This window comes from Tamandua tetradactyla, chromosome 11 (assembly GCF_023851605.1).
Source record: "Tamandua tetradactyla isolate mTamTet1 chromosome 11, mTamTet1.pri, whole genome shotgun sequence".
NCBI lineage: Eukaryota > Metazoa > Chordata > Mammalia > Pilosa > Myrmecophagidae > Tamandua > Tamandua tetradactyla.
The window spans coordinates 9386180-9413991 of NC_135337.1; the positions used below are offsets into that span (position 1 = coordinate 9386180).

Below are 27812 nucleotides of genomic sequence, written 5' to 3' on the forward strand. Positions count from 1 at the left end.
TTTACGTTTGTAATCAATCTATTTACATGAAAAAATTAGATAATATGAACCAAAACAAATGAAAAACACTAAATTCAGTGATCCTGTAATCCCAATACATAAAGTAAACACGTTGGTGTATATTTTCCTACTTCTTTTTTTTCTGCACATCTATATACCATCTTTCTTTGATTCTAAATATGCACACTTTCCCCTCATGATTTAACATCTAAGAAATCAGAATCTATCTTATACTTAATGGCATCTTACTCAGGACTGTGTCATAATTTAATTCGTAGTGTTTTTTCTTTCTTAGTGGTACAAAAAGTAATGCTGCATCTCATAGAATTTAAGATGCATTGATTATAATAGTGTGTATCTGTTCATCTAAATACCTACTTTAAAAATATAATCGGCATAACTATGTATTTGCTTTATAATATGTTTTAGCTTAATATATCAAGAATAGTTTATAAGATCAAAAAACATACATCTATATCTTTTTTTAATGGCTGCAGTATATTTTGGTCTACAGATATTTAATTTAATGTTGGACAGTCAGATTTTTCCCAATTTTTCATTACTATAAACCTTGCTTTGAATAATCTTTTTGCACACATTCACAATTATTTCCCTAGGACAAACTCTGAACTCATCGGTGGAAAAGAATCCAGAGTTTTACAAGGCATTTGGTATATACTAGCATTTGCCTATAAAATATATGTTAATTGATAGATGTTAATTAATATTTTTAAAAATCACCTTCTGTGTGAGACTAAAGCAAAAAATCTTTATTTGTTACAAAATTTACATTTTGACTAATGCATTTCCTAATATAACTTATGTAGATAGTTTGACTGAACGCCATAAGTACTTGGAATCTCAGGTAGGACATGAGATTTTGCTGGTTTGTCCAGAGTGATGCCCTGATGAGTCCCAGAGTGATTCGATCAGTGATGGAAAAGCATCTGCAAAGAGCCCATTCGGGGAGTGGTGAGAACAGGGAGAAATTCAACTTCCCCAAGTCGAATTCTTGATATTCTCACAAGCAGTGTGGACAACCAATGCTATAGGCTGAGCCCCCAGTCTTGGGGTTTGTTCATATGAAACTTAACCCCACAAAGGATAGGTCAAGTTACTTAAAATTTAGGCCTAAGAGTCACCCCCAAGAGAACCTCTTTTGTTACTCAGATGTGGCCTCTCTCTCCAGCCAACACAACAAGCAAACTCACCACCCTACCCCTCTCTACGTGGGACAAGACTCCCAGGGGTGTGGATCTTCCTGGAAACGTGGGACAGAGATCTTGGAATGAACGGAGACTCAGCATCAAGGGATTGAGAAAAACCCTAGAATGAGCTGAGACTTAGCATCAAGGGATTGAGAAAACCTTCTCGACCAAAAGGGGGAAGAGGGAAATGAGACAAAGTGTCAATGACTGAGAGATTCCAAACAGAGTTGAGAGGTTATTCTGGAGGTTATTCTTATGCATCAAGTAGATATCATCTTGTTATTCAAGATGTAATGGAGAGGCTGGAGGGAACTGCCTGAAAATGTAGTGCTGTGTTCCAGTAGCCATGTTTCTTGAGGATGATTGAATAATGATACAGCTGTCACAATGTGTCTGTGTGATTGTGAAAACCTTGTGTCTGATGCTCCTTTTATCTACCTTGTCAACAAAGGAGTAGAACATATGGAAGAAAAATAAATAATAGGGGGAACAAATGCTAAAATAAATGTAGTTTGAAATGCTAGTGATCAATGAAAGCAAGGGGTGAGTGGTATGGTAGGTATAATCTTTTTTTTTCCTGTGTTCGTTTTATTTCTTCTTCTATAAAAAAAATACATATATAGATATATTAATTCATTTTCAAAGCCCTCTCATAGGATGTTAATAACTATGGTTATAATGGGAACATTTAGTCTATTCTTGGTTTTCAACAGAAATGCCTGTTTCTCTATTAAATAAAATGCCTCATTATTCTTGCTAAGAATTTAACAGCTCGAAACCAGTAAGAATCAATGTCTTCTACTTTCACTGCTCTTGTTAGAGGCAGCTCTCCTTTCTTTCCATAGAAACTCCAGTGTTATCAGACAGGGGAAGAATTTTTAATATGTAGAATATTTATAAAACTATGAAAATTAAGATATGAATTCATTCAGCCTCTGATATTCTGACATTTACTTTGGTTTCTAGGATTTCTATCACCTGGCAGGTATAGCTTAACAGGAACAATTATTACCTGATCGTCATAGCCTTCTATCTTCACAGGTGTGAACTGATCCATGTTATATTGGGCAAAGGCACTGTTTTTTTAAAAAAGTAAAAAAAAAAAAGGGGGGGGAGGAAGATTAAAGAATTATGTATAAATAAACACAAAAGGTATTGCACAGAACAGTGAAAAAGAATGTGAAAACATTATCTTGTGCCTTTTCCCTCCCTCCCCAGACATAACGCCTTCTAGCTTTCTGAAGGGACTCCTTCCCACAAAGATCTCAGAAGCATCCCAAGCTCAAAAATTACTGTTTCCTCTCCACTTTAAGTTCCTAAACAGCTCCCACTTATAAAATTCCAAAATTTTAAGCAATTGCATTATCGTGAATTGACAGCAGTTTTAATTAGGAAGAAGTTCTCAGTAAGTCAAAAGAATCTTTAACTGATAGACTATTTTGGAAATGTCTTCTTTATCCTCAGCTGTCTGAGACAAGGTACAGATATAATTTAATGTACTGAAAGGTATCTGACATAGAGGGAAGGCGAAGTAAGCACTGAAATGTGAGTCAAGTCTCAAAGTTGAGCTAAGTAAGAATAAGGAAGGCACAGAGTACATGTGCTTAATATTTTTAAAAGTACATGCCTAGTATTGTTTATTTATTTAGTGCAGATTTGAAAATTCTGCTTCTCAATGGCTCCCTAGTTCATCTTACAAACTAAGCTGAAGTAAAAGATAAGGTAAAAGATAAAGACAAAAATAAGTTGCAATACAAGATGATACATTTGTATTCTTGAAAAGTATTAGTCTTGACAGAATTCATTTGTCAATGGAAGAGTTAAACACCTCTCCAGCCCAATTTTAACCTACCAAAATACCTGCTAGACTACTAGTTTTATGCAGAGTATTGAGCCTTTCCTAGGCTTCTCAAGAGAACTGAAAATAACAAATATTCCAACTTCTTCAATTATTTAAGATTGATCTTTGATCTTCCCACCTGGTGAAAAGTTACTGTTGTGGTGTTTTTTGCAGGACTGCATGATCTGGAAATTGAACCCAGCTCTCCCGCATGAAGGCGTGTTTTTTTTTTTTTCAAACGAATCATTTCTTTAAAAGAGCACATGCCCATTGTAGGAAAATGAGTTTCCAAACACACTAGTTCTTCAGAAATGAATATAAATGAAATGCTAATGGAAAGTGGGTTAATTTTTTTTTTTTTTTAAAGCTTAAGGGAGTAGAGTATATAGGTCTTTCATTCTAGGAAACATCTTAAGACTAAAGATTACAAACACTCCTATCAAAATTATTTACATTTATTCCCATCTCAAGTAAATGGTGTCTCCATTCTACCAGCTGCTAGAGCCAAAACTTGGAACCATCCTTGATTCTTCTTTCTCTCACACTTTGAATCCAAACCATCAGTCAATCTTGTAGGCTTGACTCCACTGTTGCCCCTCTAGTTTAAATTATCATTATCTATGCCTAAATTACAATGGTATCTAAGTATTCATTTTATTTCAATTTTTGCCCCTGATACGTAGCAGCAGAAGTGACTATTGTTAAGATAATGTTTCATCATGACCAGAACACTAATAACTTCCTATTTCTCTCAGAATAAAACCCATTGTTTAATATGGCCTACAACACCCTACTTATTCTAGAAGGATTGGGAATTATCAGTGAATGGTTCTGGTGGTCAGAAGCATACGCAGAAAATCCAGGTAAATGGATCAATCCGCCTCCTTCATTCTACATTGAAAGCAATAATGAAGAAGATGATGACGATGATGATCAAAACTTAACATTTCCTGGGTGCTTACTATAAAGACTATGCCTCAGAGATTGAAGCATTTTACTACAGAAAAACTGAAAAGAATGATTCTTTCTCCATATGGAAATATCAAACACTTGGATCCAGGAAAATTCTTTAGCAAGAAGGTTCTCTAAAAGCCTAGTCTATAAGAATCAGAACATGTATAAATACAAAGCTTTATCATTTATGCAACTAAAGAATCAAAACTACATAACCAACTTTTTTTCAAGTTACTCCTGAATGGAAATGGGACAACAGGCTTAGGTTATAATTACCCTTGGGTTCTGGCATATCCCTCCTCTCCAGCAGTACCTTAACAAGTGAAGTACAGAACAGATTTATTTTCAGTAGTTTCCAAGGATAAAACAAGGAACAATATGACAGATAAACTGAAGATCTTGCCTTATGAGAGAGCTAACTCCTTATTACTAGAAGCATTAAGATTGGATAACCACCTGTTAAGAATAGGTAGATGGTATTTTTCTTTTGATGGAAGAGGAGAGGGAAGAGAGGGATGAACTAGCAAATCATGAATGCCTTTTTCTTTGGAAGATTCTACGCATCTAAGAGAAATCAGCAAGAGTGTATTTTTAGCATGTACCTAGCATTCCTAAATCTATGTATAATTAGGGTATTATTCATGAACACAATTATAGTGATGTTGTGTAAGTTCTAGATTTGCAGATTCTTGTCCCAAAATGAGTTCCAAAAAGTAAAGACAGGGAAGATGATGATGACTGTTTCCTAGATAGCACCTCTAAAATATAGCTAAAATCTAAATTAATTATATATCATATCAAATGCCCTTATGATAATCATCTGTTGCTCTGCATCAAGTCAAGATGTCCTTATCCCTTCTTCCCATCCACCCTCTTCCCAGGCATTATCAAAATCCAGCTTCCTCTTCACAGTGGAATTCTGGGCCTGCTGGGTAGACATTAATTGCAATAAAACTGCGTCAAAGAGTAGGAAAAAATACAATTGTAGGATTAAAGCCACATACAGGGGCCTTGAAAATTAGTGCATGGACTTCAAAAAGATAAGAAATGAACCTCTATAAAGTTTTTAAGGGTAAGGGTAAAACAAAAATGATATTTTAGAAAAATTAATTAATTAGTCTAACAGTGATAAAAAGTCAATGACTGGGTAGAATAAACACGTTTTTATCCTATGAGCTAATTCCAATGATTAAGATACTTCATGAAATTACTATCCTTTGGCAACTAGAAAACATTCCTAATAGCAGCCTTTCTATAACCGACAATTAAAAATAATTCAACACGAACTAAAAGAACTACAAAACAAAACTTCACAGCCAACATTAAATTCTGCTCACAGAAGTGGGGAAAATTTGGGTAAAATGAAAGTAAATGAGCTTTGAGGAAGTAAATATCATTTTTTGGGAAAATGTTTTCTCCAAAGGAAAAAACATCTAGAATTTCCCAAACTAACTACTTTGTTTTTAAGGTTTTTAAACATAGTTCTTGGGGTATTATTTAGTGTCAATGTATCACACATTAGAATAAAGATGTAAGCAGATTTAGAATGGTACTTACTGTGCTGCCCCTTCCCTGAGAAGATTGTCATTATTAAGTAGTAGCCGGACATCTGAGGAGGAAAAATGATATTAAAATGTTTTAGTAAATGCAAATTTAGAATTTTTTTTTAAACCAGGCTTTGCAAAATTAGTCTCCGCATATACTACATAAACAGAAACTCTTAAAATGTAAATGAACAATGCTCATTTCATACAATTACTTGTACTATAATAATTCAACAACAAATTCCCAAAGAATTTCATAGCCAATGAAAACAGGTTATAGAATGTTACAGTTAGGGTTTTTAATTCTGTATCTAAAGAATCCTTTAAAATTAGCCTACTTAAAGAACTGCAGGCTTTTCTATAACATTAGGCCAAGAAAACTGGGCATAATTCAGTGGCAGTGAAATTGATAAACATATTTTTCTTTGGGGAATCTGATGTTGGGGGTCAACAATCTTAAAAAAAAGCTGTGTAATCAAGAATATAATCACTCTTCTTTTGGAAAATATGGACCTTATTACTGAGAAACTACCAAACATTAATTCTAAGAGTTTGGAAGGCTAGTTATACGCCAAAGGCCACTGACAGGAGTTGTTGACAGATGAGCCTGGCAGGGGCAAATAACTTGCCAATAAAGTCTAGCCTACACGCCACAAGCAGTTTGCCAATTTCTAACCTAATCCTTTGGTATCAATTATTCTCATGATACTCCTATAAAAGTACATCCAAATGTCAGAAATAAAACAAAGGACTTCCAACTACACATGTTGTTAATTTTATTAACAATTTGCCTGAGCTTATCAGTTGGAGAAAGTTCAAGTTTAAGTAAAACTTTCTAAAAGCACAACTGTAAATTTAGGTTTGGTAAATATGAAAGAAAGATTAAGGAAATCCTATATTTGTTTCTTCTTGCTGTTATAGTTCTCACAATCTACATGCAATTCCGTAAAGAATGCCCTGATTTACTTTTACTCTATTATACAATTTCCTCCTTAAAACATTTGTATTTCTCCTGGTTACACTTTCTCTGCATCATTAATTTTCCCAATGAAAATTTTGATTATTCTGTTATGTGTGGGACTCTGGTCTAGGAACAGATGAGTATCATATGCCTTCTAATGTAAAACTAGAATTCAAAATAAATGTTTGCTAAACTAAACAAAGATGCACAAAGATTGATTTTTAATAGTGGTGAACTTTATTTTTTTTGCATGGGCAGGCACTGGGAACCAAACCTCAGTATCAGGTATGGCAGACAAGAACTCTGCCACTGAGCCAAGGTGGCTTGCCCAATAGTGGGGAACTTTAAGATGAATTAATCTGATAAAACTTAAAATGAGATTCACTGATTTATTTAATCGCTAAATTTAAGATGTTTCACCTACATTTTTCATCCTGTACGTTGTGTTGCGATAGCAAGTAGTAGCAATAGTATGGAAGACTATAAGTGTACTACAGAGGTGCTGAAACTGGCTGTGATTCAGCATCATCTAGGAGAACTGGGATAAAACAGACTGCACGGCTATACTCCAAGTCTAATGAATGAGAATCTAGAGGGGAGACAATGTCGGAATCTGTATATTTAGTAAAGTTCCCAGTTTATGATGATGCGGTCAGCACGGCATCAATGACCACAGAGGCTTACACTAAGCACTGCCTGAGTTTGAAAGCAGTGAAGAAATTTAAACTGTGATTTATAATAACACAAAACTATGAGAACTATGTATTATTGTTCATTGATAATAAATTACCTTAAATCTTTTCTCACATAAAATAGGTATTCTAATTTATGGGTTAAGAGCATGCTTTTGACTCAGATCTGGGTTTGAATCCTTGCTCTGACATTTTTTACCTATGTGGCCTTGAATAAGTTAGTTTAACCTCTTTGTACCTTGATTTCATTAGCTATAACTATAATTCCTTGCGGATGAAAAGACAGTGTAAAGGCGGACCATGGTAGCTTAGTGGCACAGTTCTCATCTGCCATGCCAGAGATCCGGGTTCAATTCCCGGTGCCTGCCCATGCAAAAAAAGTAATTAATTAATTAATCAAAAAAAACACACGTAAGCAGAAATGTTTAAAAAGGTGAAAAGGGGTTCAGCCTTCAAACAGAGATATGAAGGAAGCTATCTGGATAGGACTAAGGTACATCAGAATACAAGGTAACGCATGATATAGTTCATATTTTAAAATTTTAACTTCTGTGTGAGACCAAGAGAAAAGATGTTTATTTGGTGCAAAATTTATACTTTGAGTAGCGTATTATCTAATTTAATTTGTATGGTCAGTTTAGCTGAACACCATAAGTACAATGGTGAATATTCAATTTCCCCATGTGGAAAATTTTTGATATTCTTGCAAGTAATGGGACAACCAAATCAATAGACCAGACCTTGATCTTGGGGTTTGCCCCCATGAAACTTATTCCTGGAAAGGATAGGCTAAGATTACTTAAAATTATTCCTAAGACATAAAGACAGATATGCCTATCAAAGGAACTGAATAGAGTGTTCAGATATAGACCCTCTCATCTACGGACAACTGATCTTTGATAAGGCAGTCAAGCCAACTCACCCCGGACAGAACAGTCTCTTCAATAAATAGTGCCTAGAGAAAAGGATATCTACATGCAAAAGAATGAAAGAGGATCCATACCTCACACTCCATGCAAAAATTAACTCAAAATGGATCAAAGACCTAAACATTAGCTCTAAGGCCATAAAACAGTTAGAAGGAAATATAGGGAAATATCTTATAACAGAAGGTGATTTCCAAGAACTTACACCCAAAGCATGAGCACTGAATAAATAAATAAATAAATGGGAACTTCTCAAAATTAAACACTTTTGTGCATCAAAGATCTTAGTCAAGAAAGTAAAAACACAGCCTACACAAAGGGAGACAATATTTGGAAACGATATATCAGATAAAGGTCTAGTATCCAGAATATATAAAGAGATTGTTGAATTCAATAACAAAAAGACAGACAACCCAATTACAAAATGGGTGAAAGACATGAACAGACACTTCTCAGAAGAGGAAATACAAATGGCCAAAGGGCACAGGAAAAGATGCTCAACTTCCCTGGTTATTAGGGAAATGAAAATCAGAATCGCAATGAGATATCACCTCACACCCACCAGAATGGCCATTATCAATAAAATAGAAAACGACAAGTACTTGGAGAGGTTGTAGAGAAACAGGCACACTTATCCACTGTTGGTGGGAATGTCAAATGGTACGACCGCTGTGGAAGGCAATGTGGCGATTCCTGCGAAAGCTAAGTACAGAATTGTCATATGATCCGGCAATACCATTGCTAGGTATCTACTCAGAGGACATGAGGGCAAGAACACAAATGGATATTTGCAAACCAATGTTTATAGCAGCATTATTTACAACTGCCAAGAGATGGAAACAGCCAAAATGTCCATCAACAGACGAGAGGCTAAACAAGCTGTGGTATATACATACGATGGAATATTATGTGGCTGTAAGAGAGAATAAAGTTATGAAGTATGTAAAAACATGGATAGACCTTAAGGGCATTTATTAGCCAGAAACAGAAGGACAAATATTGTATAGTCTCACTGATCTGAACTGACATTAGTGAATGAACTTGGAGAATTTCAGTTGGTAACAGAGACCATCAGGAGATAGAAATAGGGTAGATATTCGGTAGCTTGAGCTGAAGGGATACAGATTGTGCAACAGGACTGATAGTAAAAATTCAGAAATGGATAACACAATACTAACTGTAATACAATAATGTTAGAACACTGAATGAAGCTGAATGTGAGGATGATAGAGGGAGGATGCCTGGGGGTACAAATGAAATCAGAAGTAAATATAGATGATAAAGACTGAGATGGTATAACCTAGGAATGCCTAGAGTGTATAATAATAGAGACTAAATGCACAAACTGAAAAATGCTTTTGCATGAGGAAGAACAAAGGAATGTCAATACTGCAGGGTGCCGAAAACAGATGGTAATTAGTATTTTTTTAACTTTTTATTAATTAAAAAAATTAAACAAAAGATTAAGATATCATTCCATTCTACATATACAATCAGCAATTCTAAATACCATCACATAGTTGCATATTCATTATTTCTTAGAACACTTGCATCGATTTAGAAAAATAAAGACAACAGAAAAAGAAATAAAATGATAACAGAGAAAAAGAAAGATACATACCCATACCCCTTACCCCGTGCTTTCATTTACAACTAGCATTTCAAACTAAATTTATTTTAACATTTGTTCCCCCTATTACTTATTTTTATTCCATGTGTTCTACTCTTCTGTTGATACAGTAGCTAAAAGGAGCACCAGACACAAGGTTTTCACATTCACAGAGTCTCACTGTGAAAGCTATATCATTGTTCAATCATCATCAAGAAACATGGCTACTGGAACACAGCTCTACATTTGCAGGCAGTTCCATCCAACCTCTCCGCTACATCTTGAACAAGGTGATATCTACTTAATGCATAAGAATAATCTTCAGGATAACCTCTCAACTCTGAAATCTCTCAGGCATTGACAGGTAGTCTCATTTCACTCTTCCCCCTTTAGTCGAGAAGGTTCTCTCAATCCCTTGATGTTAGTTTTCAGCTCATTCCAGGATCTCTGTCCCACATTGCCAGGAAGGTCCACACCCCTGGGAGTCATGTCCCACGCAGAGAGGGGGAGGGTGGTGAGGCTGCTTGTCATGTTGGCTGGAGAGAAAGGCCACATCTCTGCAACAAAAGAGGCTCTCTTGGGGGTGACTCTTAGGCCTAAATTTTAAGTAGACTTGACCTATCCTTTGTGGGGTTAAGTTTCATATGAACAAACCCCAAGACTGGGTACTCAACCTATAGCTTTGGTTGTCCACACTGCTTGTGAGAATATCAAGAATTCAACTTGGGGAAGTTGAATTTCTCCCCGTTCTCACCATTCCCCGAAGGGGGCTTTGCAAATATTTTTCCACTCAGCGATCGAATCACTCTGGGATTCATTGGGGCATCACTCTGGACAAACCAACAAAATCTCATGTCCTACCTGAGATTCCAAGTACTTATGACATTCAATCAAACTATCTACATGAGTTATATTAGGAAATGCATTAGTCAAAATATAAATTTTGTAACAAATAAACATTTTTTGCTTTAGTCTCACACATAATGTGACATTTTAAAGAATTACTTATCATCTATTTTCAGCACCCTGCAATAATGACATTCCTTTGTTTTTCCTCATGCAAAAACATTTTTAAAATTTGTACATTTCACTATTATTATACACTCTAGGCATTCCTAGATTATACCATCTCGATCTTTACCATCTATCTTTCTGATTTCATTTATGTCCCCAGCCCTCCTCCCTCTATCATTCTCACATGCAGCTTCATTCAGTGTTTTAACACAATTACATTACACTTAGGTAGTATTGTGCTGTCCATTTCTGAGTTTTATATTCAGTCCTTTTGCGCAATCTGTATCCCTTCAGCTCCAATTACCCAATATCTACCCCTATTTCTATCTTCTGATGGTCTCTGTTACCAAGGAAATATTCCAAGTTCATTCACTAATGTCAGTTCATATCAGCGAGACCATACAGTATTTGTCCTTTTGTTTCTGGCTAATCACACTCAGCATAATGTCCTTAAGGTCCATTCATGTTGTTACATACTTTATAACTTTATTTTGTCTTACAGCTGCATAATATTACATCTTATGTAAATGTCACAGTTTGTTTAGTCAACTGTCTGTTGATGGACATTTTGGCTGTTTCCATCTCCTTGCAATTGTTAATAATGCTGCTATAAACATTGGTGTGTAAATGTCCATTTATGTCCTTGGCCTCGTGTCCTTTGAGTAGAGACAACATATAGATGGGTCCTGTTTTTTAATCCATTCTGCCAGACTATGTCTTTTGATTGGAGAGCTTAATCCATTAACATTCAGTGTTATTACTGCATGGGTAGTACTTTCTTCTACTATTTTGCCTTCTGGAATTTATGTCACATCTAATTTTCCTTCTTTTTACCTTTACTCATAGTCTTCCTTTCCACACTCTTTTCCACACCTCTCTCTTCTGTATTCGTATCTGTCTCTAGTGTTCCCTTTAGTATTTCTTGCAGAGCTGGTCTCCTGGTCACAAATTCTCTCCGTGACTTTTTGTATGAAAATGTTTTAATTTCTCCCTCATTTTTGAAGGACAGTTTTGCTGGATATAGAATTCTCGGTTGGCAGTTTTTCTCTTTTAATAATTTAAATATATTATCCCACTGTCTTCTCGCCTCCATGGTTTCTGCTGAGAGGTCTGCACATAGTCTTATTGGGCTTCCCTTGTATGCGATGGATTGCTTTTCTCTTGCTGCTTTCAAGATCCTCTCTTTCTCTTTGACCTCTGACATTCTGATTATTAAACGTCTTGGAGTATGTCTATTTGGATCTATTCTCTTTGGGGTATGCTGCACTTCTTGGATCTGTAATTTTAAGTCTTTCATAAGAGTTGGGAAATTGTCAGTGATAATTTCCTCCATTACTTTTTCTCCTCCTTTTCCCTTCTCTTCTCCTTCTGGGACACCCACAACACGTATATTCCTGCGCCTCATATTGTCTTTCAATTCCCTGAGTCCCTGCTCATATTTTTCCATTTTTTTTCCTATAGTTTCTATTTCTTGTCGGATTTCAGGTGTTTCTTTCTCCAGTTTTGAAATCCTATGGTCTGGCTCTCCAAATCTACCATTGTAGGTTTCCATTCTTCTTTTCATCTCATCTACTGTGTCTTTCATTCCCATAAGTTCTGTGATTTGCTTTTTCAGACTTTCAGCTTCTTCTTTTTTTTCTTTCCTTGTCTTCTTTATATCCTCCCTCAATTTACTGTTTGGTTTTTGATGAAGTTTTCCATGTCTTTTCGTACATTTTGAATTAATTGTTTCAGCTTCTGTATGTCATTTGAATTATTGGTTTGTTCCTTTGACTGAGCGGTAATTAGTATTTTAAAACTTAAACTTATGTGTGAGACTAAAGCAAAAAATGTTAATTTGGTACAAAATTTATCTTCTGACTAGCGCAATTCCTAATATAACTTACGTGGACAAGCTTAATTGAACACCATAATACACGGAACCTTGAAGAGGGCCTGAAATTTTGTAGGTTTGTCCAGAGTGATGCCCCAAGAAATTCCAGAGAGATCTGAACAGTAAATAAAAAGTATTTACAGCCCCCTTGGGGAAATGGTGAGAAGGGGGGAAAATTCAACTTCCCGGAGAGAGGGGCCAAGATGGCGGCTTAGTAAGGTACGTGCGTCTTAGTTCCTCCTCCAGAGAAACTACTAGGTGAACAGAAACAGTGCAGACCAGCTCCCGGGACCACGGCAGGGAATGGACACACAGCGTACCCCAGTCTGGACTGGCTAGTCTGACTGCGAGACTCTGCTGCGGGGAGATCCCCGAGCGGCACGCGATTCCCCGAGCCACGGCAGCTGTGGCGGCCGGAGTTCCTCCCTCCCTCCTTCCCGGGCCGGCTGAGAGTCTCGGAGGCAAGTTTCCCAAGCCGCGGCGGCCGGCGCCCCTCTTTTGCGGGCGGCTTCCTGGACCAGCTACGAGTCTCGGATCAGAGGGCTACCCAAGCCGCGGCGGCCGGTGCCCCTCTTTTGCGGGCGGCTTCCTGGACTGGCTACGAGTCTCAGATCAGAGGGCTACCCAAGCCGCGGCGGCCGGCGCCCCTCTTTTGCGGGCGGCTTCCTGGACCGGCTACGAGTCTCAGATCAGAGGGCTACCCAAGCCGCGGTGGCCGGGGACCGGTGCCACTCCCCCGTGGGTGGCTTCCTGGTCCGGTGGCAAATTGCCCAGGCGGCAGCGGCCAGTGACCGATACCCCACCCCGCGGGCGGCTTCCTGGTCCGGTGGCGAATTCCCCAGGCCGCTGCGGCCGGCGACCGACACACCTCCAGGGAGAGGAAGGAATTTCCGGCAGTGGCAGGGACTGGGTCCAACCAAACACCAATAGGGGAATTAATAAAGGAGACACAGGGTCCCCTCAAGCCGCAGCAGCTGACGTCCCGACCACGCACGGCCCCCCGGACCAACTGAGAGAATTGGATCGGAAATCCCCCAGGCCGCGGAGAACGGTGACCGGGGGGATCCCTTCCAAACACGTGAGACAAACGTGTGCCACGAGTGCCACCTACTGGGCAGGAAAAGAAAAACAGAACCCAGAGATTTCACAGAAAAATCTTACAACCTTGTTGGGTCCGACACCCAGGGAAATCTGACTAAATGCCCAGACGCCAGCAGAAGATAACGGTCCACGCTCAGAAGACTGAGAATATGGCCCAGTTAAAGGAACAAACCAATAGTTCAAATGAGATACAGGAGCTGAGACAACTAATGCTGAATATACGAACAGAAATGGAAAACCTCTTCAAAAACGAAATCGATAAATTGAGGGGGGACATGAAGAAGACATGGGCTGAACAAAAACAAGAAATAGAAAAACTGAAAAAACAAATCACAGAACTTATGGAAGTGAAGGATAAAGTAGAAAAGATGGAAAAAGCAATGGATACCTACAATGATAGATTTAAAGAGACAGAAGGTAGAATTAGTGATTTGGAGGATGGAACATCTGAATTCCAAAAAGAAAGAGAAACTATCGGGAAAAGAATGGAAAAATTTGAACAGGGTATCAGGTAACTCAAGGACAATATGAACCGCACAAATATACGTGTTGTGGGTCTCCCAGAAGGAGAAGAGAAGGGAAAAGGAGGAGAAAAACTAATGGAAGAAATTTTCACTGAAAATTTCCCCAACTCTTATGAAAGACCTAAAATTACAGATCCAAGAAGTGCAGCGCACCCCAAAGAGATTAGACCCAACAGGCGTCCATCAAGACACTTACTAGTTAGAATGTCAGAGGTCAAAGAGAAAGAGAGGATCTTGAAAGCAGCAAGAGAAAAACAATCCATCACATACAAGGGAAACCCAATAAGACTATGGGTAGATTTCTCAGCAGAAACCATGGAAGCTAGAAGACAGTGGGATGATATATTTAAGTTACTAAAAGAGAAAAACTGCCAGCCAAGACTCCTATATCCAGCAAAATTGTCCTTCAAAAATGAGGGAGAAATTAAAACATTCTCAGACAAAAAGTCACTGAGAGAATTTGTGACCAAGAGACCAGCTCTGCAAGAAATACTAAAGGGAGCACAAGAGTCAGATACAAAAAGACAGAAGAGAGAGGTATGGAGAAGAGTGTAGAAAGAAGGAAAATAAGATACGATATATATAATACAAAAGGCAAAATGTTAGAGGAAAATATTATCCAAACAGTAAAAACACTAAACGTTAATGGACTGAATTCCCCAACCAAAAGACATAGATTGGCAGAATGGACTAAAAAACAGGATCCTTCTATATGCTGTCTACAGGAAACACATCTTAGACCCAAAGATAAACATAGGTTGAAAGTAAAAGGTTGCGAAAAGATATTTCATGCAAATAACAACCAGAAAAGAGCAGGAGTGGCTATACTAATATCCAACAAATTAGACTTCAAATGTAAAACAGTTAAAAGAGACAAAGAAGGACACTATATACTAATAAAAGGAACAATTAAACAAGAAGACATAACAATCATAAATACTTACGCACCGAACCAGAATGCCCCAAAATACGTGAGGAATACACTGCAAACACTGAAAAGGGAAACAGACTCATATACCATAAAAGTTGGAGACTTCAATTCACCATTCTCATCAATGGACAGAACATCTAGACAGAGGATCAATAAAGAAATAGAGAATCTGAATATTACTATAAATGAGCTAGACTTAACAGACATTTATAGGACATTACATCCCACAACAGCAGGACACACCTTTTTCTTAAGTGCTCATGGAACATTCTCAAAGATAGACCATATGCTGGGTCACAAAGCAAGTCTAAACAAATTTAAAAAGATTGAAATCACACACAACACTCTCTCGGATCATAAAGGAATGAAGTTGGAAATCAATAACAGGCGGAGTGCCAGAAAATTCACAAATACGTGGAGGCTCAACAACACACTCTTAAGGAGTGGGTCAAAGAAGAAATTGCAAGAGAAATTAGCAAATACCTCGAGGCGAATGAAAATGAAAACACAACATATCAAAACTTATGGGACGCAGCAAAGGCAGTGCTAAGAGGGAAATTTATTGCCCTAAATGCCTATATCAGAAAAGAAGAAAAGGCAAAAATGCAGGAATTAACTGTCCACTTGGAAGAACTGGAGAAAGAACAGCAAACTAATCCCAAAGCAAGCAAAAGGAAAGAAATAACAAAGATTAGAGCAGAAATAAATGAAATTGAAAACATGAAAACAATAGAGAAAATCAATAAGACCAGAAGTTGGTTCTATGAGAAAATCAATAAGATTGATGGGCCCTTAGCAAGACTGACAAAAAGAAGAAGAGAGAGGATGCAAATAAATAAGATTAGAAATGGAAGAGGAGACATAACTACTGACCTCACAGAAATAAAGGAGGTAATAACAGGATACTATGAACAACATTACGCTAATAAATACAACAATTTAGAGGAAATGGACGGGTTCCTGGAAAGACATGAACAACCAACTTTGACTCAAGAAGACATAGATGACCTCAACAAACCAATCACAAGTAAAGCAATTGAATTAGTCATTCAAAAGCTTCCTAAAAAGAAAAGTCCAGGACCAGACGGCTTCACATCTGAATTCTATCAAACATTCCAGAAAGAATTAGTACCAACTCTCCTCAAACTCTTCAAAAAAATCGAAGTGGAGGGAAAACTACCTAATTCATTCTATGAAGCCAACATCACTCTCATACCAAAACCAGGCAAAGATATTACAAAAAAAGAAAACTACAGGCCAATCTCTCTAATGAATATAGATGCAAAAATCCTCAATAAAATTCTAACAAATCGTATCCAACAACACATCAAAAGAATTATACATCATGACCAAGTAGGATTCATCCCAGGTATGGAAGGATGGTTCAACATAAGAAAATCAATTAATGTAATACACCATATCAACAAATCAAAGCAGAAAAATCACATGATCATCTCAATTGATGCAGAGAAGGCATTTGACAAGATTCAACATCCTTTCCTGTTGAAAACACATCAAAAGATAGGAATACAAGGGAACTTCCTTAAAATGATAGAGGGAATATATGAAAAACCCACAGCTAATATCATCCTCAATGGGGAAAAATTGAAAACTTTCCCCCTAAGATCAGGAACAAGACAAGGATGTCCACTATCACCACTATTATTCAACACTGTGTTGGAGGTTCTAGCCAGAGCAATTAGACAAGAAAAAGAAATACAAGGCATCAAAATTGGAAAGGAAGAAGTAAAACTATCACTGTTTGCAGACGATATGATACTATACGTCGAAAACCCGGAAAAATCCACAACAAAACTACTAGAGCTAATAAATGAGTACAGCAAAGTAGCAGGTTACAAGATCAACATTCAAAAATCTGTAGCATTCTATACACTAGTAATGACCAAGCTGAGGGGGAAATCAAGAAACGAATCCCATTTACAATTGCAACTAAAAGAATGAAATACCTAGGAATAAATTTAACTAAAGAGACAAAAAACCTATATAAAGGAAACTACAAAAAACTGTTAAAAGAAATCACAGAAGACCTAAATAGATGGAAGGGCATACCGTGTTCATGGATTGGAAGACTAAATATAGTTAAGATGTCAATCCTACCTAAATTGATTTACAGATTCAATGCAATACCAATCAAAATCCCAACAACTTATTTTTCAGAAATAGAAAAACCAATAAGCAAATTTATCTGGAAGGGCAGGGTGCCCCGAATTGCTAAAAACATCTTGAGGAAAAAAAACGAAGCTGGAGGTCTCGCGCTGCCTGACTTTAAGGCATATTATGAAGCCACAGTGGTCAAAACAGCATGGTATTGGCATAAAGATAGATATATCGACCAATGGAATCGAATAGAGTGCTCAGATATAGATCTTCTCATCTATGGACATTTGATCTTTGATAAGGCAGTCAAGCCAACTCACCTGGGACAGAACAGTCTCTTCAATAAATGGTGCCTAGAGAACTGGATATCCATATGCAAAAGAATGAAAGAAGACCCATATCTCACACCCTATACAAAAGTTAACTCAAAATGGATCAAAGATCTAAACATTAGGTCTAAGACCATAAAACAGTTAGAGGAAAATGTAGGGAGATATCTTATGAATCTTACAATTGGAGGCGGTTTTATGGACCTTACACCTAAAGCAAGAGCACTGAAGAAGGAAATAAATAAATGGGAACTCCTCAAAATTAAACACTTTTGTGCATCAAAGAACTTCATCAAGAAAGTAGAAAGACAGCCTACACAATGGGAGACAATATTTGGAAATGACATATCAGATAAAGGTCTAGTATCCAGAATTTATAAAGAGATTGTTCAACTCAACAACAAAAAGACAGCCAACCCAATTACAAAATGGGAAAAAGACTTGAATAGACACCTCTCAGAAGAGGAAATACAAATGGCCTAAAAGCACATGAAGAGATGCTCAATGTCCCTGGCCATTAGAGAAATGCAAATCAAAACCACAATGAGATATCATCTCACACCCACCAGAATGGCCATTATCAACAAAACAGAAAATGACAAGTGCTGGAGAGGATGCGGTGAAAGAGGCACACTTATCACTGTTGTTGGGAATGTCAAATGGTGCAACCACTGTGGAAGGCAGTTTGGCGGTTCCTCAAAAAGCTGAATATAGAATTGCCATACGACCCAGCAATACCATTGCTGGGAATCTACTCAAAGGAATTAAGGGCAAAGACACAAACGGACATTTGCACACCAATGTTTATAGCAGCGTTATTTACAATTGCAAAGAGATGGAGACAGCCAAAATGTTCATCAACAGACGAGTGGCTAAACAAACTGTGGTATATACATACGATGGAATATTATGCAGCTTTAAGACAGGATAAACTTATGAAGCATGTATTAACATGGATGGACCTAGAGAACATTATGCTGAGTGAGTCTAGCCAAAAACTAAAAGACAAATACTGTATGGTCCCGCTGATGTGAACAGACATTCGAGAATAAACTTGAAATATGTCATTGGTAACAGAGTCCAGCAGGAGTTAGAAACAGGGTAAGATAATGGGTAACTGGAGCTGAAGGGATACAGACTGTGCAACAGGACTAGATACAAAAACTCAAAAATGGACAGCACAATAATACCTAATTGTAAAGTAATCATGTTAAAACACTGAATGAAGCTGCATCCTAGCTATAGGTTTTTGTTTTGTTTTTACTACTATTACTTTTATTTTTTTCTCTATATTAACATTCTATATCTTTTTCGGTTGTGTTGCTAGTTCTTCTAAACCGATGCAAATGTACTAAGAAACGATGATCATGCATCTATGTGATGATGTTAAGAATTACTGATTGCATATGTAGAATGGTATGATTTCTAAATGTTGGGTAATTTCTTTTTTTCTGTTAATTAATAAAAAAAAAAAAAAATTCAACTTCCCCAAGTGGAGAATTCTTGATATTCTCACAAGCAGTGGGGACAATCAAAGCTATAGGCTGAGCCCCCAATCTTGGGATTTGTTCATATGAAATTTAACCCCGCAAGGATAGGTTAAGCATACTTAAAATTAGGTCTAAGAGTCACCTCCAAGATAACCTCTTTTGTTGTTCAGTTGTGGCCTCTCTCTCTAAGTGAACATGACAAGCAAACTCACTGCCCTCCCCCTCTCTACGAGGGACGTGACTCCCAGAGGTGTGGACCTTCCTGGCAACGTGGGACAGGAATCGTAGAATGAGTTGGGTCTCAGCATCAAGGGATTGAGAAAACCTCCTCGACCAAAAGGGGGAAGAGCGAAATGAGACAAAATAAAGTGTCAACGGCCTAGAGATTTCAGAGTCGAGAGGTTTTCCTGGAGGTTATTCTAATGCATTATATAGATATCACCTTTTTAGTTAAGGTGTAATGGAGAGACTGGAGGGAAGTGCCTGAAATTGTAGAGTTATGTTCCAGTAGCCATGTTTCTTGAAGATGACTGTATAATGATATAGCTTCCACAATGTGACTGTGTGACTGTGAAAACCTTGCGTCTGAGGCTCTTTTCATCTACCTTATCGACAGATGAGTAAAACATATGGATTAAAAATAAATAAAAAATAGGGGGAACAAATGTTAAATTTAGTAGACTGAAATGCTAGTCATCTATTGAAAATTACTGATTATATATGTAGAACAGAATGATATGTTAATGTTTTTGTTTGTTCTTAATTTCTTTAATTAATAAACAAATATATTAAAAAAAAGAAATGCTAGTCATCAATGAAGGGAAGGGGTAAAGGGTATGGTATGTATGGATCTTTTTTCTGTTTTCATTTCTTCTTCTGAATTGGTGCAAATGTCCTAAGAAATGATCATGATAATGAATATACAACTATGTGATGATTTTGTAAGTAACTGTTTATATATCAAGAATGGAATGATCATATGGTAAGAATGTTTGTATTTGTATGTGATGTTTAATAAATAAATAGATTATGCCTAAGAGTCACACACACACATCGAGAACCTCTGTTGTTACTCAGATGTGGCCTCTCTCTCTAAGCCAACTAGGCACGTGGACTTACTGCTGACCCCCACCCATGTGGGACATGACTCGACTCCCAGGGGTGTAAATTTCCCTGGCTACATGGGACAGAACTTTCAGGATGAGCTGCGATCTGGCATCATGGGATTGAGAAAACCTTCTTGACCAAAAGTGGAAGGAGAGAAATGAGACAAAATAGAGAGTCAATGGCTGAGAGATTTCAAACTGTTGAGAAGTTATCATGTAGGTTATTCTTATGCATTATATAGATATCCCTTTTTAATTTATGGTGTATTGGAATGGCTGGAAGAAGTCCCTGAAATTGATGAGCTATGTTCCAGCAGTCTTGATTCTTGAAGACAATTGTAGTAAGACAGAACTTTTACAATGTGACTGTGTGATTGTGAAACCTTGTCTGATGCTCCTTTTATTCAGGATACGGACAGATGAGTAGAAAATATGGATCAAAAAAAATAAATAATAGGTGGGATAAGGGGTAGAATAAATTGGGTAGATGGAAATACTAGTGGTCAATGAGAGGGAGGAGTAAAAGGGTCTGGGATGCATGAGTTTTTTCTTTTCTTGTTATTTCTTTTCCTGGAGTGATACAAATGTTCTAAAATATGATCATGGTGATGAATACACAACTATGTGATAACACTGTGAGCCACTAATTGTTTACCATGTACAGACTGTATGTGTGCAAAGATGTGTCAATAAAATATTTTTTTTAAAAAAAGACACTGTAAGCAATCAATAAATGACAGTAATTAAAGAAGGATTAATAACTACACACAAATCATTACTCACCATTAAACACTTCATTAAATTCTCCAGGGGGTGCATGAGTGATGAATTTAGCAGCTATGCGTACCTAAAGAGAAATAAAAGTCACAATAAGAGAATTACAAGGAATAAATTAACAGCTTACAAAATTTTTATCACATTTCTTGAAATAAAATTTCCTATTTAAACCTTTACTGTTCAGGAACTCCCTGATTTTGTTTTCAACATATATCCCAGAGCTATTATGAACCACGCAGGTTTGTTCACATTTGGGGATATATGTGCTGCTCTGATAATTTTGAATTTTTCTTAAAAAATCTGACTAACTTAATTGTTGGTCAAATATAGTACATTCACAAAAATGAGAAAACTATGTACCTATTCCACCTATGAATATTGAAACAAAACACCTAAATAAGATATTAGCAAGGTAAGTAGTATACCAATACAAAATATTGTTTATCCCAATGCAAGGACGGTTGAATACTAATAAATTAATGTAATTTACAAACCAAAGGAAAAATGAAAGGACCAAAAATGATAAAACTCAATACCCATCCCAATACCACAAAAACAAGAAAACTACTAGTTTTTGGTAAAAATAGTTAATAAGGGATAGAAAAAAACTTCTTTAACTCGATAAAGCCTATCTACCAGAATTCTACAGCAAACCCAATGATAATGAAACATAAGCAGTGTCACTAATTTAAAAAGAAAGACAAAGATGACATCTATCACCTCTATTATTCACTACTGTACCAGAGGTCCTAATGAATGCTATGAAGAAAATGAATGAAGAAAAACATTTTTTTATTGTTCATTTTAACCCTCTCTTCTGTTTGTCCACTGCTATTCCATCTATCTGGATCTACTATTATTCATGGATACTACACCAGTTTGAAATTGTTTGTACCCCCAGAAAAGCCATGTTCTTTAACTCTTATTCAGTACTGTTGGATGGGATCTTTTAATTAGATGGTTTCCATGGAGATGTGTTTCCACCCATTCTAGGTGGGGTTGCTTACTGGAGCCCTTTAAGAGGGAACAATTTTGGATAAAGCTTCAGAGCCCACATAGCCAGAGGCCTTTGGAGATAGAGAAGGAAAACACCTCCAGGGAATCCTCATGAGAGGAGAAGCCAGGAGAGAAAGTTAGCACATGTTGCCATGTGCCTTCCCAGCTGATAGGTGTTCAGGACAGCATCAGCCTTTTCTGAGTGAAGGTAACTTCTTGGTGGTTACATAATTCGGACATTTTCACAGGCATAGAACTGTAAGCTTGCAACTTAATAAATTTCCTTTTTAAAAGCCGTTCTGTTTCTGGTATGTTACGTTCTGGCAGCTTTAACAAACTACAACAGATGCCAAAACCTTTAATAATTTTGTCCTTTGGGGAGAATTCTCAGTTCCATTTTCCAGTTCACTAATCTGCACTTTACCTCGGCCCATTCTGATATTCAAACAATTATTTTGGCTGTCCTATTTTTTAATTTCCAAGATTTTGAATTATATGTTTTGGTTTGCTAATGAAACCAGGATGCTATGTACCAGAAATGGAATGGCTTTTAAAAAGGGAATTTAATAAGTTACAAGTTTACACTTCTAAGGAAAAAAAAATGTCCAAATTAAGGCACCAACAAGGGGTTACCCTTACTCAAGAAAGGTAGATGCCGTCCAGAACAACTCTGTCAGCTGGGAAGGTATCTGGCTGGCATTTGCAGATCCCTTGCTCCTGGGGTCCACTGCTTCCAGACTGATTTCTGTGGGAGCTCCTAACTTGGCTTCTCCAGAGCTGGGTTTCATCTTTTGGCTTCCTTTGGTTCTCTCCAGGTTTTGCACTGCTTAACATCTCACAGTAAGGCACACAGCAACGTCTGCTGGGTCTTGCCTCTCCAAAACATCTGGGTCTCATGTTGAACCTGAAGCAACTGTGCCGCAAGCATCGGTATTGGCTCTGAATTCTCTCCGAGATGCTTCCCTTTTAAAGGATTCTAGTAAACTAATCAAACCCACCTTGAATGAGTGGAGTCACAGGTTCATCTATTTAAAAGGTCACACCCACAACTGGGCACGCCACATCTGCACAGAAATAATCCAATCAAAACTCCCCACTCTATGAGATTAGCCAGAAACAAACGGACAAATACTGTATGGTCTCACTGATATGAACTGACATTAGTGAATGAACTTGGAGAATTTCACTGGTAACAGAGACCATTAGGAGATAGAAATAGGGTAAGATATTGGGTAATTGGAGCTGAAGGGATACAGAAATTGTGCAGCAGGACTGATTGTAAAAAACTCAGAAATGGACAGCACAATACTACCTAACTAGTAATACAATTATGTTAGAACACTGAATGAAGCTGAATGTGAGAATGATAGAGGGAGGAGGCCTGAGGCTACAAATGAAATCAGAAAGAAAGATAGATGATAAAGACTGAGATGGTATAATGTAGGAATGCCTAGAGTGTATAACGATAGTGACTAGATGTACAAATTAAAAAATGTTTTTGCATGAGGAAGAACAAAGGAACATCAATACTGCAGGGTGCTGAAAACAGACAGTAATTAATATTTGAAAATTTTACTTTATGTGTAAGACTAAAGCAAAAAATGTTTATTTGGTACAAAATTTGTATTTTGACTAGTGTATTTCCTAATATAACTTATGTGGACAGCTTAATTGAACACAGTAAGTACATGGAACCTTGAGTAGGACATGAGATTTTGTTGGTTTGTCCAGAGTGATGCCCCGATGAATCCCAGAGTGATATGAACAGTGAATAAAAAAAAGTATTTGCAAAATCCTCTTTGGGGAATGGTGTGAAAGGGGGAAAATTCAACTTTCCCAAATTGAATTCTTGATATTCTCACAAGTAGTGCGGACAATCGAAGGTATTGGCTGAGCCCCCAATCTTGGGGGTTGTTCATATGAAACTTAACCCCACAAAGCATAGGTAAAGCCTACTTTAAAATTAGGCCCAAGAGTCAACCCCAAGAAAACCTCTTTTGTTGCTCAGATGTGACCTCTCTCTCCAGACAACACAACAAGCAAACTCACCACCCTCCCCCGTCTACGTTGGACATGAGTCCCAGGGGTGTGGACCTTCCTGGCAACATGGGACAGAAATCCTGGAATGAGCTGAGACTCAGCATCAAGGGATTGAGAAAACCCCTAGAATGAGCTGAGACTCAGCATCAGTGGACTGAGAAAATCTTCTCAACCAAAAGGGGGAAGAGTGAAATGAGACAAAATAAAGTTATCAATGGCTGAGAGATTCCAAACAGAGTCAAGAGGTTATCCTGGAGGCTATTCTTACACATTAAACAGATTATCATCACCTTGTTAGTTAAGATGTAGTGGAGAGGTTGGAGGGAACTGTCTGAAAATGTGGAGCTGTGTTCCAGTAGCCAAGTTTCCTAAACATGACTGTATAATGATATAGCTTTCACAATGTGACTGTGTGATTGTGAAAACCTTGTGTCTGATGCTCCCTTTATCTACTTATCAACAGACGAGTACAACATATGGAATGAAGATGAATAATAGGAGAAGAAATGTTCAAATAAATTTAGGGTGAAATGCTGGTGATTGGTGAGGGGAAGGGAGGAGGGGTATGGTATGTATGCATTTTTTTCTGTTGTCTTTTTATTTCTTTTTCTGTATAGAAGCAAATATTCCAAGAAATGATCATGATGATGAACATGCAACTATGTGATGATATTGTGAATTACTGATTATATATGTAGAACAGAATGATAAAAAATGACAAATGTTTGTGTTTGGTGTTTTTTGTTATTTAAAAACAAATTTTAAAAGTAGTTTAAAAAAAAGCAAAAATAAATAATACTTCCCACTCTAAACAATAGCCCTGGGCCCACAAGACTGCATCAGGATTAAAACATGGCTTTTCTGGGGTACATAATAGTTTCAAAACAGCATTGCTTGTGAGAATATCGAGATGTCTCCACTTGGGGAAGTTGAATTTTCCCTCTTTCTCACCATTACGCCAAGAGGACTTTGCAAATGCAAATCATTCTAGGATTTATTGGGGCATCACTCTGGACAAACCTACAAAACCTTATGCCCCACTCAAGGTTCCATGTACTTATGGTGTTCAATTAAGCTGTCCACTAAGTTATATTGGGAAATGCACTAGCCAAAATGCAAATTTTGTACCAAAGAAACTTTTGTTTAGTCTCATACATAAGTTAAAATTTTAAAATATTAATTACCATCTATTTTCAACACCCTGCAGTATTGACATTCCTTTGTTCTCCCTCACGCAAAAACATTTTTTAATTTGTACATTTAGTCACTATCATTATACACTCTAGGCATTCCTAGATTATACCATCTCAGTCATTATCATCTATCTTTCTTTCTGATTTCATTTGTGGCCCCAGGCCTCCTCCCTCTATCATTCTCACATTCAGCTTCATTCAGCGTTCTAACATAATTGCATTACCAGTTAGGCAGTATTGCGTTGTCCATTTCTGAGTTTTTACAATCAGTCCTGCTGCACAATTTCTGTATCCCTTCAGCTTCAATTACCCTCTTACCCTATTTCTATATCCTGATGGTCTCTGTTACCAATGAAATTCTCTAAGTTTATTCACTATTGTCAGTTTATATCAGTGAGACCATACAGTATTTGTCCTTTTGTTTCTGGCTAATCTCACTCAGCATAATGTCCTTAAGGTTCATCCCATGTTGTTACATACTTCATAACTTTATTGTTTTACAGCTGCATAATATTCCATTGTATGTATATACCAGTTTGTTTAGCCACTCGTCTGTTGATGGACATTCTGGCTATTTCCAGCTCTTGGCAATTGTAAATAATGCTGCTATAAACATTGGTGTGCAAATGTCCATTTGTGTCCTTGTCTTCATGTCCTCTGAGAAGATACCTAGTAATGGTATTGCCAGATCATATGGCAGTTCTGTGCTTAGCTTCCTGAGGACCCGCCAAACTGCCTTCCGCATTGGTTGTACCATTTGACATCCCCACCAACAGTGGATAAGTGTGCCTTTCTCCACATCCTCTCCAGCACTTGTTGTTTTCTGTTTTATTGACAATGGCCATTCTGGTGGGTGTGAGATGATATCTCATTGCGGTTCTGATTTTCGTTTCCCTAATAGCCATGGAAGTTGAGCATATTTTCATGTGCCTTCTGACCATTTGAGGTGACACTTATTTTAAAGTCTCAGGTTCCCAAGAATTTAGATCTAATGCTTGCTGAGTTTGGTGCTTCTCTTTCATAATATAGGTTTTCCACAATTGTACAGTCACTGATTACCTATTTCTCTTTGAATTTTAAATTAAATTAAATTAGCCAGTCTGTTTGTTTACCAATATTGTCTGTGGTGATTAGAGGGAAGGAAGGAGTAGACTTGCTGATGATTTCTGATAATAAAGATATGTGAGGGAACCTCCTAAGGGCCAGAGGATACCCGAGACAGAACTCTGCCTCTCTAGTCTCAATGCTTATTGTCAGTGCTTTATTTTGAGGGAAAATGCTGCTTCTGTCTGCAGTTTAGTCCAAACAGGAGAGAAGGGAGGAGTCAACTGGTCCTGTCAGCTCCAAGGCTGTTTTGGTTTTTTTCTTTACTGTTGTTAAACTGGTTTGAGTTCCTCCAAAATGGTCCTATTTCCAAAGCAGTTTTCTTCAACGCATGGTGGGTTATGGTTTCCTCTGATCTTATTTCTCCATGTATTTGAGCTTTTCTGCTTTCTCCCTCTTATTAGAAACTACTAAAAAAACTTTGGTCCACTGGTGGGCCTTTCCTTTTCTACACTGTTACTAATCTATTTCTACTTCTAAAAGGTAAGGTAGAAGCATGTGTTTAGTGTGCCACATGAATGTATTTCTTATTTCTCAACAAATAAAACATGAAAGAGAAAAGTTACAAACCTCTTTAAACGAAAAAAAAACTATTTGGATTATCATTTGGCAATAGTTACATATAGCAATGAAGTCAGTAACGATGACTAGGACTGACCTGAAATTGGCCTCTCAGTATAATTCTAGCATACTATGAGAGACAGGATGTTGAAAATATTTGTTGTGATAATGAGTATGGAGATGATCCAACTCACTGGTATGGGGCAAGGAGAACATAGTAAATGTATCAATTATGGCAAACAGGTGTTAAAAGGCAGAGGGGGCACAAAGGAAGGTGCAATCAACTCTGCATAAGAGAGTATGGTGATAGACAGTGATATCTGAGCTAGATTGGAGGATGAGCAGATGAGGCTAGGGAGGGTATTTCAGACATAGGGAACAATATGTACAAATGGAGGGAACATGCCACAACAAACTGAATGGTGACACTGAAAAGATCTGCAAAAATGTAAAACAGTGCTACTTTTTGCATTAATTCTTTTTCTGTTTTGGAAAATAAAGTTTTGTTTTTTTTTTTTTGAAACTTAAACATCAATCAACATGCAACAGATTTGTTATTCTTATTACAAAGGGAATTAATATTTTTAAAATCTCTCAGCTTTAATATCTAATACAATAGATACATCACAGTAGATAAAATTGTAAATGTTCAAGCATAAGTGCTTATGATATGCCCTTGAGTGGAAAGGATTTACAAAATGATATACTGTAGTTTTACTAAAGTTATATACATTTTACTAAAGTTATATACATTAATTTACACCTATATATAACTACTAAATTTTAACTGGTACTACTTCTAGTGGTTATATTTCAAGAGATATTTTTCCCTTTGTTCCCTCTGGCTTATCTCTATATTCTAACAGTTGTAGAAGGAATATAATTACTTGCAAGATATAAAAGAATTAATTTTTTTTAATT

The 27812-nt window shown here is 37.1% G+C and overlaps 1 protein-coding gene across 3 annotated transcripts in view; it reads right to left on the minus strand.

Moving 5' to 3' along the window:
- CAPZA1 (capping actin protein of muscle Z-line subunit alpha 1) overlaps positions 1-27812 on the minus strand; it is an 81817-nt gene that overhangs the window by 16657 nt on the left and 37348 nt on the right. For 2 of the 3 annotated variants that reach the window (XM_077119894.1, XM_077119896.1), the window contains exons 2-4: positions 21004-21067; positions 5560-5611; positions 2221-2284 (exon numbers count right to left, since the gene is read on the minus strand). In XM_077119894.1, coding sequence (XP_076976009.1) covers positions 2221-2284; positions 5560-5611; positions 21004-21067 — 180 coding nt within the window. Of the gene's footprint in view, positions 1-2220; positions 2285-4278; positions 4316-5559; positions 5612-21003; positions 21068-27812 lie in introns of all 3 variants that reach the window. The other variant, XM_077119895.1, reaches the window with a different exon arrangement.